The sequence below is a fragment of the Salvelinus alpinus genome, chromosome 1 (assembly GCF_045679555.1).
Source record: "Salvelinus alpinus chromosome 1, SLU_Salpinus.1, whole genome shotgun sequence".
NCBI lineage: Eukaryota > Metazoa > Chordata > Actinopteri > Salmoniformes > Salmonidae > Salvelinus > Salvelinus alpinus.
This window is the reverse complement of record NC_092086.1, coordinates 31,496,195-31,510,032: the sequence shown is the minus strand read 5'-3', so window position 1 is coordinate 31,510,032 and position 13,838 is coordinate 31,496,195. Positions and strand designations below refer to the sequence as shown.

Genomic DNA, 13,838 nt, shown 5'->3' with positions numbered 1-13,838 from the left:
TCACATGCGCCGAATACAACAGGTAGACCTTACAGTGAAATGCTTACTTACAAGCGCTAACCAACAATGCAGTTTAAAAAATACAAAATAAAAATACGAATAAGAAATCAAAATTACAAATAATTAAAGAGCAGCAGTAAAATAACAATAGCGAGGCTATATACAGGGGGTACCGGTACAGAGTCATTGTGCGGAGGCATCGGTTAGTCAAGGTAATTGAGGTAATATGTACATGTAGGTAGAGTTATTAAAGTGACTATGCATAAATAATAACAGAGTAGCAGCAGTGTAAAAGGGGGGGGGGGGGGGGGGGCAATGCAAATAGTCTGGGTAGCTATTTGATTAGATGTTCATGAATCTTATGGCTTGGGGGTAGAAGCTGTTTAGAAGCCTCTTGGACCTAGACTTGGGGCTCTGGTACTGCTTGCCATGTGGTAGCAGAGAGAACAGTCTATGACTAGGGTAGCTGGAGTCTTTGACAATGTTTAGGGCCCTCCTCTGACACCGCTTGGTATAGAGGTCCTGGATGGCAGGAAGCTTGGCCCCAGTGATGTACTGGGCCATTCGCACTACATTCTGTAGTTTCCGTACCAGGCAGTGATGCAACCAGTCAGGATGCTCTCGAGGCAGCTGTAGAACCTTTTGAGGATCTGAGGACCCATGCCAAATCTTTACAGTCTCCTGAGGGGGAATAGGTGTTGTCGTGCCCTCATCATGACTGTCTTTGTGTGCTTGGACCATATTAGTTTGTTGGTGATGTGGACACCAAGAAACTTGAAGCTCTCAACCTGCTTCACTACAGCCCCATCGATGAGAATGGGGGCGTGCTCGGTCCTCCATTTCCTGTAGTCCACAATCGTCTCCTTTGTCTTGATTACGTTGAGGGAGAGGTTGTTGTCCTGGCACCACACGTCGAGGTCTCTGACCTCCTCCCTATAAGCTGTCTCGTCGTTGTCGGTGATCAGGCCTACCACTGTTGTGTCATCGGCAAGCTTAATGATGGTGTTGAAATCGTGCCTGGCCGTGCAGTCATGAGTGAACAGGGAGTACAGGAGGGGACTGAGCACGCACCCCTGAGGTGCCCCCGTGTTGAGGATCAGCTTGGTGAATAGAGACTCATGGCGAATGGAGAATCCAGATTGACCCCTCGCCCCTACCACCTATTGGATAGGAGTAAACAATATAGTGGCAATTCCACCTAGCCAATCGGAGAGGTATACTACAAATCAGGATCAATGAGTTACACGGCTACCTTTGATAAACAACCAGAAATTACTAATGATTTCTGGTTCATTAAGAAATCTAAAATTAGATGTGTTTTTTGGGTTGTTGAGTCAGTTAGACCATGCCCATTTCAAGGTTATCCCCCCCCCAAAAAAAAATGTATCTCCAGAATATAAAGGCAAGTAAGCTGGCTAAGTCAATGCTCTTGCTTTGTAGTATACCCCTCATACGGCAAGATAACGCTACAGTATTACCATAGTAAATATATGGCAAGATGAAGCTACAGTATTACCATAGTAAATATATGGCAAGATAACGCTACAGTATTACCATAGTAAATATATAGCAAGATGAAGCTACAGTATTACCATAGTAAATATATGGCAAGATAACACTACAGTATTACCATAGTAAATATATGGCAAGATAACGCTACAGTATTACCATAGTAAATATATGACAAGATGAAGCTACAGTATTACCATAGTAAATATATGGCAAGATTTTTATTGATAAATGTTTGATTTAACCTTTATTTAACTAGGCAAGTCAGTTAAGAACAAATTCTTATTTACAATGACAATAAGTATACCTATCCAGTCTTGTCAAATATACATGAAGCATGTAGGGGTTGTGGCTGAAGGTTAATTTGGGAGTGAGTATCTGAACTCCCCTCGCCCCACTTACAAGATAGGAAGTCGCCCCATCACCACCATCACCATCACCATCCCCCACCCATATCCCCCATCACCACCATCGCCATCCCCCACCCATATCCCCCATCATCACCATCACCATCACCATCCCCCACCCATATCCCCCATCACCACCATCACCATCCCCCACCCATATCCCCCATCACCATCACCATCCCCCACCCATATCCCCCATCACCACCATCACCATCCCCCACCAAAATCTCCCATCACCACCATCACCATCCCCCACCCATATCCCTTGTCTCAGTCTATGCCCACAAGTTATAGCATATATGAAGAAGGAGAATCATCAACCTAGTTATGATGGAAACCCTTGACTTGATAACTTTATAGTTCATTTTCATGGAAATTCCCTCTGTGAGGTCAGCATAGAAATTTACACAATCGAAACACTCTAATACAACATACCAACCTGTTCTACTGCTGTCCATCAATTGTGTTGCTCGGACCCTGTGTCGGGTCAAATCATGAGAGTATAATGGACACTCCCAAAATAAATTAGGGCATCTCCAAGCATGAAAGGATATTGATATTGTTCTAGACTGCTATTTTTAGGGCACCCCCAAGCCAATTGAAACCCTGACCAACGAGGAGAGTATCAGACCTCCTGAAAGACCTTCTTCCATTCTCCAATGTAAAGGAAGCTACTCCGTCACTGACTTATGGTCAGTTTGGTGTAAGACGTGTAGTTTGGTTACTCTCTGATCAGTCAAATGGATATGATATAGATTTAGGATATACAGTATGTGTCTATACACTGTGGATTACATCTCAATCTGACTTATACAGTGAAGACCTTCTCAGTCTTTCCACTCTTTCACACTACACACTGGTACATGTGTGAACCAGGACAGCTATCAGCACCCCCTACAGTGAAGACTCTTTCAGAATTCTTGGTCCAACTGGTGGTGTGTTCTCAAACATCCCAAATACTATACCAATGCACCCATTTGCTTTATAAATCATATATTCTGGGTTTATATAAATACTGAAAAGTGTTGCCCTACAATCCCCATAGAAAGCCAGTGTGATGCTACTGTACAGCTATACTGTATGTAATGCAGCTGCCGCCTGACTGGATTATGAGGTGAATGGGTTTTGGGGGTAATGTGGGTGTGGGGGTCGTTCGACAGTTAGGGAGTTGGCGGCTGAAGGGGGAGGTAACCACTAACCTGCCCCCTGGTGTTACCGTGGAGACTGGAGCATATGAAGTCGTGTTGTTTCTCTGACTGTTCAATCAGGTCACGTGAAGTCGGTCAGGAGCGCCAGGCGCCCCAGCCATCTCGTCTGACATGAGGGAGAGCGTAATCTGCCAGATGCAGTGCCATGGGCACCCTCGGGGCATACGGCAACCGCCATCAGCGGCACACTGAGAGAGAGAGAGAGAGAGAGAGAGAGAGAGAGAGAGAGAGAGAGAGAGAGAGAGAGAGAGAGAGAGAGAGAGAGAGAGAGAGAGAGAGAGAGAGAGAGAGAGAGAGAGAGAGAGAGAGAGAGAGAGAGAGATAGCCCTGGTAGTCAGCCAGAGAGGAACACAACCTGAGAGAGGGAGATGGAGAGAAAGAGTGAGCAAAAAAAGGGTGAGAGAGAGGGAGAAAGACAGGGGGCAGAGAGGGTAGGAGTGGATGAAGAAAGAAAGGTAGCCCGAAAAAGAGAAAGAGTGAAGGATATGGTAAGACAGAAAGACCGAGATGGAGAGAAACATTTACGCCACATTTACTATAAGTTGTAATTGATGGAGAATATAAAATTCCACCAATTCACCATGCTCTGCTTCAATAACTACAGCATGCTAACCAATGACAGAAGCTGACTAAGATCATGCATTTGGCCTATTTTCTGTAGCACAGAAAATATTCAAATCATGCCACCTACGTAAAACTACTGGTCTCGCTCGGTGGAAAATGGAGAAAGGGGGGGAAAACTAAGAAAACACAGAGTTTCCTGGACTGGATTGGACATCTGGGCCCCAAACAGGGGCAAACCTGCCCCCCCCACACACACACACACACAAACACACGCACACCAAACTGAGAGCCTGGTTGGGAGCCCCCACTTCCAAAAGTCCCCCATCTCCCTTTGCGCTCCCTTTTTTTCAAATCATTCCCCTAAACTCCTATTAAACACAGGAACACACACGTTTCCCAACTCTCCCAGGACCCACCCCCCCTCTTTCTTCTCCTTTCTCCAAGCTAAGTGACATGATCCCCCAGCATTATGTTCCTATTAAAACACATGTCTAGATCATCACAGGGTACGCAGAAGGTCCGAATGCAGAAAAAGCAAACAACGTCTGGATGTGTAGCCACTGGACCATGGTTTACATTCCCACCAGCCCTCAGGTCTACCTGGTAGCCTCCAGGCGTTGTGCGGTTATCCAGGTGGAACTTCAGGGCCCTGTTTATACTATAGTTCTAAGCCCAGTGGCTCCAGTTTCAGTTGCTGTGGCGTTAAAGGTTGAAAATAGAGTGTTGATGGATGTCAACTTAACACAAGAGCTGGAGAAAAACAAACAACCACAGAAATAAGTCAAAGGTGACAAAGAGTATGTTGCTCAAAACGTTGTGTAGACTCTTCCAAAAGGGTTCTCGGCTGTCCCCATTGGATAACCCTTTTTAGTTCCAACTAAAACCCTATTTATTTCCAGGAACCCAAAACGGTTCAACTTCGAACCAGAAATGTTCTACCTGGAATCAACAACGGTTCTTCAAAGGGTTCTCCTATGGGGACAGCCAAAGAACCCTTTTAGGTTGTAGATAGCACCTTTTTTCAAAGAGCGTATATATCAGTTGAATTAAGGATGACTTGCTGGATTCTGGATTGAGCTAGTTCTGGTTCTGGGTTTGGTTGTCATAATATCCCAGTAGTGTCATGCTGATGTAATGTTTAGACTGCAGAGGACTTCTAGAACCACTCAAAGTGGAATGGTGGAGTCTGTGATGTGAGGAATATTCACACACAATTGCATGTATTCCTTTGTGTTTCACATGTTGTTCAAACATAAACTACACTATGTAGACTATAGGAAAATCCGCTGGATGCTTCACACTCCATACGTTTCCGTTTATAGAGATAGCCTACATAGGGGTTTGTCTTCGCAATTGTCTCTCTGTATAAGAAGAAGCATTCAATTCTGGAACATTTTTGTAAGACACATCAATGAATAAACAAATGAAAGAATGAATGAATACATTAAAACATCTTTTCATTATTGACCCCTGGAGTAATGTGTACAGGAAGAGAGACCCCCTTCTTTCTCTGAAGAGGCAGGAATGCGATAATTGAAACCGTGTGTGTTGTAGAAACACAGCCGCAGAGTGTGTGTGTGTGTGTGTGTGTGCCTTTTCCCTGCTATTGGCCTACACACTGGCTGGTTCCCACTGCTTGTGTTTGTTCTGGGCTTGGAATCAGATTCACTACCAGTACCATTCCCTGTCTCATAGTGGCATCCTTATTTTCTGTATCTTTATTACTGGACCAAGCAGAGATCCTGCAGTATAGCCTACATTGGAGAGGATAATATGATATAATAGTCTAGTTTCTAAAATCGTCAGCACACACACACACGCACGCACGCACGCACGCACGCACGCACGCACGCACGCACGCACGCACGCACGCACACACACACACACACACACACACACACACACACACACACACACACACACACACACACACACACACACACAATGAGTATATTTTCTTTGTCAATGAAAGAAACCAGATGCAGTGACCGTAGGACAGCAACATTGAGACATGATTTAATATGTAGGCCTATATTATACATGCTTGACCTCGTCACTGATCTGGGGATATGATTTAATATGTAGGACTATATTATACATGCTTTACCTCGTCACTGATCTGGGGATATGATTTAATATGTAGGCCTATATTATACATGCTTTACCTCGTCACTGATCTGGGGATATGATTTAATATGTAGGCCTATATTATACATGCTTTACCTCGTCACTGATCTGGGGATATGATTTAATATGTAGGCCTATATTATACATGCTTGACCTCGTCACTGATCTGGAGATATGATTTAATATGTAGGCCTATATTATACATGCTTTACCTCGTCACTGATCTGGGGATATGATTGAATAATTCCCTCACAGATTACAATACAGTACAGCCTTTGTACAGTACAGTCACATGAGGGCAGGTTTGTAGTCGTTGCTCCACAGGGCGGGACAGATAATGATGACGTACAGTGAAAGCTGCCTGTCTGTCTAGTGGAGAAGCGGAGTCGTGGAGCTCGGATGGGATAGCCTACTCTCCCGATGCTAGTGGAGTGAAGGTGTATCTGCCGGATAATATGCAACCGATCACTGTAGAAAAAAGACGTCGCCGATTCAGTTCCATCTGAAATAGGCTACACTGATGACGATATCCAAGCGGATTGCCTCGTGATTCCAGCATTGATGGCAAGAAAATAATATTCCCCATAACAAGACGCGGCTTCTGTGGTCAACCTGTCTGCAAATGCACCCTACAAATTAAAACGCGCATTTCAATAATTTACCCCATATTCATACAACAAGTTTCAGCGATCTTACTTGGTTTTTTGGACCTTTGCATTTTCCCCTTCAGCCATGGACGAAGACAATCAAGGTAACGTTACATCCCATTCACACGCATGTTTATCTTTCATGTGTCGATGTGTGGTTGTGTACACTAGGATCATTTTGGGTAGGCTACAGCAGGACCCAAGGCCGGTTTAATGACAACAATCAGGTTAACACCGTATTTGGTATTGTGATATTTTACATAATAATAATAATAATAATACTATAATCTGTCTGTTATATGTAACAATAGATTTAAGGATGACGTTAGAAAATAATAAAAGAAGAAAGAATACGAAAATAAATAGAAGGCATTTAGAATGTGAACCTTTATCCCTCTACATTGACACGTTCACCCTCACTCGTGTATGGTACAGCGACCCAGTAATGAGCATGTTTCATGGTTCCATGAGAAGTCATCTGAAACAGAACCATCAGTCATCACACACAGTGGATGTGTAGCGTGCTAATGCAGGATGGAGGGATATGGATTGACCTATATTCTGCGTAAATAAGAACAAACAGGACTGTCACACTCCAGCGGATAGGCATGATGCCTGTATGAATACATCACTGTCACGAGGCTGAATGCAGAACGCATACTCCCTTGGCTTATTATTAAGACTTTAAGTCACCAGGTCAGTTACACACTCATTCCAGGCAAGCTCAACAGGTCATTCCATATGTAGGGAAGGCTAATTCAAGCATTGCTCAGTGATATATAAAGTTATGACGAATTGAAGAGTGCTCTCTTTGGCTCAGTTCCACGACTAGATGCTTTGTGTGTGTGTGTGTGTGTGTGAGTGTGTGGACATAAGCACAATCGGCTCAGTATTTGGATATCTCTATTTGAGACAGAAAAGTCCTGGAAAAACTCCTGGCCCTAATCCCAACTACAGTCCCGACCCACCTTTTGAGAAAACACTGATCTACAGCTGTTGCTAGGCCCCTTTACTGTTTAGTCCAGAGCTATGTGATGTATGTTATTCACTGTGGCAGAGTGGAACGAGGGAAGAGGGTACAGAGCCCTCCTTGTGCTGCTATCAAAGTGCTTCCCCTCCAGTGGTGGGTGGGAGACGTCAGCAGCAGCACTGACAGACACACACCACAGACAGACATCACAGACAGACATATTGTATGGTCCTGTGATGCCAACCAGAGATAATTGACAGTTAGACAGCCGAGAGAGGAAAATCGACCCCCCCCCTCCGTTCCATCCTATCCCTGTTCCCCCTCTCCCTCACGGCAGTCTTCCCTAACAGAGAGAGAGAGAGAGAGAGAGAGAGAGAGAGAGAGAGAGAGAGAGAGAGAGAGAGAGATGGATGGATGGATGGATGGATGGTGTGTGTGTGTGAGGGTGTCGTGTGTGTGTGTGTGTGTGTGTGTGTGTGTGTGTGTGTGTGTGTGTGTGTGTGTGTGTGTGTGTGTGTGTGTGTGTGTGTGTGTGTGTGTGTGTGTGTTTGTTGGAGGGGATGTGTGTGTATGTGTTGGGGGGGATGTGTGTGTGTGTGTGTGTGTGTGTGTGTGTGTGTGTGTGTGTGTGGAGGGGATGTGTGGTGTATGTGTATGTGTATGTGTGTGTGTGTGTGTGTGTGTGTGTGTGATGGAGGGGATCTCTGTGTGTGTGAGTGGTGGAGGGGATGTGTGTGTATGTGTGTTGGAGGGGATGTGTGTGTATGTGTTGGAGGGGATGTGTGTGTGTGTGTGTGTGTGTGTGTGTGTGTGTGTGTGTGTGTGTGTGTGTGTGTGTGTGTGTGTGTGTGTGTGTGTGGAGGGGATGTGTGTGTATGTGTGTGTGTGTGTGTATGTGTGTGTGTGTGTGTGTGTGTGTGTGTGTGTGTGTGTGTGTGTGTGTGTGTGTGTGTGTGTGTGTGTGTGTGTGTGTGTGTGTGTGTGTGTGTGTGTGTGTGTGATGGAGGGGATCTCTGTGTGTGTGAGTGGTGGAGGGGATGTGTGTGTATGTGTGTTGGAGGGGATGTGTGTGTATGTGTTGGAGGGGATGTGTGTGTGTGTGTGTGTGTGTGTGTGTGTGTGTGTGTGTGTGTGTGTGTGTGTGTGTGTGTGTGTGTGTGTGTGTGTGTGTGTGTGTGTGTGTGTGTGTGTGTGTTTGTTGGAGGGGATGTGTGTGTATGTGTTGGAGGGGATGTGTGTGTGTGTGTGTGTGTGTGTGTGTGTGTGTGTGTGTGTGTGTGTGTGTGTGTGTGTGTGTGTGTGTGTGTGTGTGTGTGTGTGTGTGTGTGTGTGTGTGTGTGTGTGTTGGATGGGATCTGTGTGTGTAATATAGGCCATGCTGTTTTCACTCATCTGGAATAACGTATTAATATCTCCTGGAAGAATACACACAGTGCCACATATGCCAGTTCTGCACCGCGCTTATTGTCTAGCATGCTTGGCTTGATTTAGGACACATGAAGGACATCATCATCACCAATCATCAGTGATCTCCTCACCCAACATCTACAGTATATACACTGTATGCCCGAACAGAACCAGAGCTTACCAGGGTCACTGAGGAGAGACAGCCCAGGGAGGAGGTGATTAGGCTGGGTAGCAGAGCAGGGCAGAGTGGGTGAGAGACGGTTCCTGGCTCTGCTCTGTGGGATACTGTCTGTGACACGCCGGGCGTGGGGCGGTCGACAGGAGTCCTGCTGGGCCAGTGTGATTAACACATGTACACACACGTACACACACACGTACACACACACACACACACACACACACACACACACACACACACACACACACACACACACACACACACACACACACACACACACACACACACACACACACACACACACACACACACACACACACACACATAGCATGCCAGGCCAGATGGAGAGCTGCCAGAGAGAGAGGGATGGAGGGAGCAGGAGAATGAGAGAGGGCCAAAGGATAATAGAGAGAACAAATAGAGATCAAGTGGTAGACAGAGAGAGGGAGGGAGTCAGAGAGTGAGAGAAAGAAAGAGAGGGAGGAAGAGGAGGGAAGGTTGGAGACAGGCCAGAGAGGTAAGGAGGGAGGCCAGATCAGTGCAGGGATGAGTACATATTCCTCCTTAATCAATTATTCAGTCTATTACTGGATTTCCGTTCAATAAAACTCCTATCTGTTGTGTGATGATTAGCTAACTGTGGGTGGTAGTAGTGATGTGCTGTACTCCTCTCCACCAGTGTTCATCCCCACCACTGAGGCCTTATAGGAGAGAGCAGAGCACTCCTCTCACACACACACACACACACACACACACACACACACACACACACACACACACACACACACACACACACACACACACACACACACACACACACACACACACACACACACACACACACACACACACACACACACACACACACACACACACACACAGGCATTAAAAAACTCTGGGCAGCAGCAGAAACGAAGGTGATTGAATCCGTCTGACATGCATGACACTCCACAATACAATGCTTCTCCACAGGCAGCTGCTCTGATTGGTGCCTCACTGGTGCTTTGTTTAATCCACTCAATTGACATGAAGCAGAAGACTCTAATGACCAATTCTGAACGGAACATTTAAACAGATTAAATGAACAGTGTTTTTATTAGCAGTGTCATTTCTACTAGCTTCAACTGTGGCACAAAATAGAGTGTGTGTGTGTGTGCGTGTGCGGCACTGACTGGTAGAGTGAGAGACCATATGGAATGAATCAGTGTTTTTATCCCTTTAGTTACGTTCACAGCATGTCTACCGACGGACTGTGTGTCTGTGTGTGTATGTTTGGCCACAAACTGCTCTGTTTACTCAGTGCGAAAACCGACCGATTTCATTGGCTACGCTTGTGTGCCTGTGCAGCCGCGAGGTTATGCCATGCACGCTCCAGGCCAGCCGAGGCGATACACATACCACCTCAGAGGCGTATCTCAATAGTCTGATATGGCTTCCTCTGCTTGTCTCCTTGTCTCCTGTCCTTCATCTGCACTAATGAAGAATTGGACATTAAGCACCTACTACACTCAGCCACAGTATTTATTTGACCTGAAGGCCTGCTATGCCCTCTACTCTGACCAACCCACATTCAGGATAGAATTAGAGGAAGCAACGGTCCCAGACCTTCTCGTGTGCTTGCTTCTGTGGACGGAAAAATGTCTTCAGACAGAGAATGTTAAGGAGGTTGTTTGTTTACGTTTGGTCTTTGGAAGAGATGGGGCGTCTCTGGACCTCCGTGTTTACCAAAGGCCCACCCTCTGTGAAGTAGCTAAGAGAAGTGCAGCTGAAAAGTTGATGGGTCACGGTTCAATGACTATATGAGCTCTCCACAATTTAGAGCAACTCACGCTTAGCTGGTCCAGCTAGAAGACGTCTCTTTGCTCTGTTGCAGCACAGAGCTCACATTGTGCCGATCCACCATTTATTCAGGTGGACTGGAGTCCTTCAAAGTATGCCACAGCACAGCGGCCTGCCAAACTGACTGGCCCTCCCAGGGCTCCACTGACCTGATCAGTGGGTCAAGAGCTTGGGACTAGAAGGTTCTCTCTACATATTTGTCAAAATTGAGTTGTTGACGTAGCCTTTTTCTGTTCAATGTTCTCTACTTATATAGTAAAGTAAATACTCCAATTCACGTTGTTAAGATAAAAATTCCTGACACCAGTCAAATCAATGAGCGTTCAGAACTTTAAGGCCAATTATCTCAAAATCATTGCATATAGAACCTTATAGTCCCAACCCACTGGGCACACACTGGTTAAATCAACATGGTTTCCACCACATTTTAATGAAATGACGTGGAACCAACGTGGTATAGACGTTGAATGTATGGCATGACAACAATAGTGAGGGCACTAAAGCACATGCAGAGCTGGAAGCAGCTCTAGTTTACTACTGCAGTCCTGCAGAACTAGATCCCAGCAGGCCAGTCTGGATTTAGACTACCACAACTGCATTACATGGAAAAAGTAGCAGCCAAAAAGAATATGAAGACTACATTTTATTGGTAATAGAGCCTATGTGTTCCACGTCTCTCCATCTCTCTGTCTGCTGGCTGCTGACTGTGGTCGTGCTTATAGAAAGCATCAACATCCACTGCTTCCCCAACCAGTCACTTCTCAATCTAACCCTGAAGGGCCACCACTAGTCAGCCAGACTGGTCAATACTACGTCCTCTCTCCTTCTATCGTAGTTTAACAGTCATTTTCTTTCCAGTCTAAATATACTTTATGCCAGTCTAAATATATATCTTATACATTGATTGGTGGGTTGTCTGGTTCTCCACCCAGGCCTCCCTGTGTGATTCAGCCCAGTGTGAGTCACCTCTGTCAGGTTGGGCTCTGTGTTGTGACTGCTGGGTGGTTGTCACCACCCTGATGTCCTGCTGGCTATATAACAGAGACCTTGTTTGGCTCAATATCTGATCATACAAACAGATACAGCAGAGGGGGGAGTTGATACTGTACGGTGGATGGGTTGAGAGAGTGTGTGTCTGTGTGTGGCCAGAGGGGTTTCAAGTCAATAAGTCACCATCTTATAATTTAAAACACACTGTTCCTATCACACACACCCTAATATAGGTCCAAACAAGCAGATGTTTCTATTGCATTTAACCTTTATTCACCCAGGTTAATGTTATTGAGATATGATCTATTTTTTAAGAGAGACTGAATGATGTCAAGTCCACATTTTGAATGGTGGAGCGCGTGCTACCCTTATATGTCTTTGATACTCCCCTATACCCCCTGCTTGAGTTGAACTTAAGTTACAGTAAGTTGGAGTTAGTTAAGTTGGAGTTTTGGGATTATTGACAGACGGGCCCACATGAAGTTGAAGGGTAGAGGGTAGATGTAAATGCGCTCTGTGTTCTGTTGTGTTAGGAGAGACTGGGGAAATCCTCTTGGACCTCAGCACTGTTTTATCAATCTTAAAAAATGGGTCTAAGAAATGTTTATAAGTGAGTGTGGTGTGTGTGGCAGGAATTGGTGAACTGTTGTGTCCCAGCAGAAGGGTCCTAGTATTGGAGAGAAGCACGCATAGGTTCTCAATAACAGCCATGATTCCTCTCCAGTCCATGTTCCGTCCCTGGCTGGCTGATATACGGGGCTGCGTTGTAAGTCGCTCTGGATAAGAGCGTCTGCTAAATGACTTAAATGTAAATGTAAATGTAGTAAAGTGTTCCACATGAAGAATAGTTGAATAGATTAAAAACAGACCTAGACCAGGCCAACAATACGGAGGTTTGGGGTGTGTGAGCGTGGGTAGAGGGGGGGGGGGGGGGGGGGGGCTGTGTGTGTGTGTGTGTGTGGGAGGGAGGGGGGGAGGGGGATTTTGGAAGCGTGAGGCAAATTGAGCTCTATTTTCCTCCTCTCTCTCAGTGTGCTAGAGCTCCCAGGAGTCCTGGGTCATATGTTGAAAAGAATATTTGCGGGAAAGAACAGCCCCCTCTCCAGTCTGGGCTTTGTCGGCCCTCAAGTTCAAGGTTCTGTCTATGCGTGCATTCATGCCTGCATGTGTTACATGTTGGCTTTTGGGGAAGGGAAGAGAAGGCCGACCAGAGTGGAGCGGAGGAAAAGGCACGGCTGGAACAGTTATGTAAGGGATCATAGATTGTAAAAGCTGCTGAAGATGCAGGAAAAAGGTGTATCCACCCTCAGTCACTACAGCCAGCCAGCATGCCAGGACATCCAGTCCCCCTCTGTCTACAAACACACAGGATCTTATAACCTCTGGTTTCCTCAGGCCAAATGCGTCCTTCAAATGGATGGAGACTATTTATCCTCAGCATGGCATTTTATTCTTTTGACCATGGTGTTACTTTTCTAGGGATAGATTGGTGTTGGCTAGAGTGAGGTGTGTATCTTCCTGAAAATGCTTTTATCCTCTTGACCACTGTCTTGTCTTCACATCAGGTTTGATATGCACTGTTGGTTTTTGAGCTTGCAGCTTACTGGAAAGAAATGTACTTTGTGCATTTGTGATGGCAGGACACTGAATCAACAGTATAGTGCTGCACTACATATTCTCTTCTCTTCTCTTCTCTTCTCTTCTCTTCTCTTCTCTTCTCTTCTCTTCTCTTCTCTTCTCTTCTCTTCTCTTCTCTCCTCTCCTCTCCTCTCCTCTCCTCTCCTCTCCTCTCCTCTTCTCTTCTCTTCTCTTCTCTTCTCTTCTCTTCTCTTCTCTTCTCTCCTCTCCTCTCCTTTGCTCTATAAGAGGATGTGTACAGTAATTCTTATTCTGGACCAGCATGTCAGTAGAGTAGACCATGCTCTCTCTGTCTCTCGCTCTGTCTGTCTCTCGCTCTGTCTGTCTCTCGCTCTCTCCCTCTCTCCATCTGTC

General features: G+C 45.6%; 2 protein-coding genes across 2 annotated transcripts in view; one reads left to right on the top strand and one right to left on the bottom strand.

Moving 5' to 3' along the window:
• rac1b (Rac family small GTPase 1b) overlaps positions 1-13,838 on the bottom strand; it is a 140,623-nt gene that overhangs the window by 17,943 nt on the left and 108,842 nt on the right. The gene's annotated exons all lie outside the window — the stretch shown is intronic.
• cyth3b (cytohesin 3b) overlaps positions 6,173-13,838 on the top strand; it is a 44,033-nt gene continuing 36,367 nt past the window's right edge. Inside the window, exon 1 of the mRNA XM_071396579.1 lies at positions 6,173-6,566. Coding sequence (XP_071252680.1) covers positions 6,548-6,566 — 19 coding nt within the window. The 5' untranslated portion in view covers positions 6,173-6,547. The remainder of the gene's footprint in view (positions 6,567-13,838) is intronic.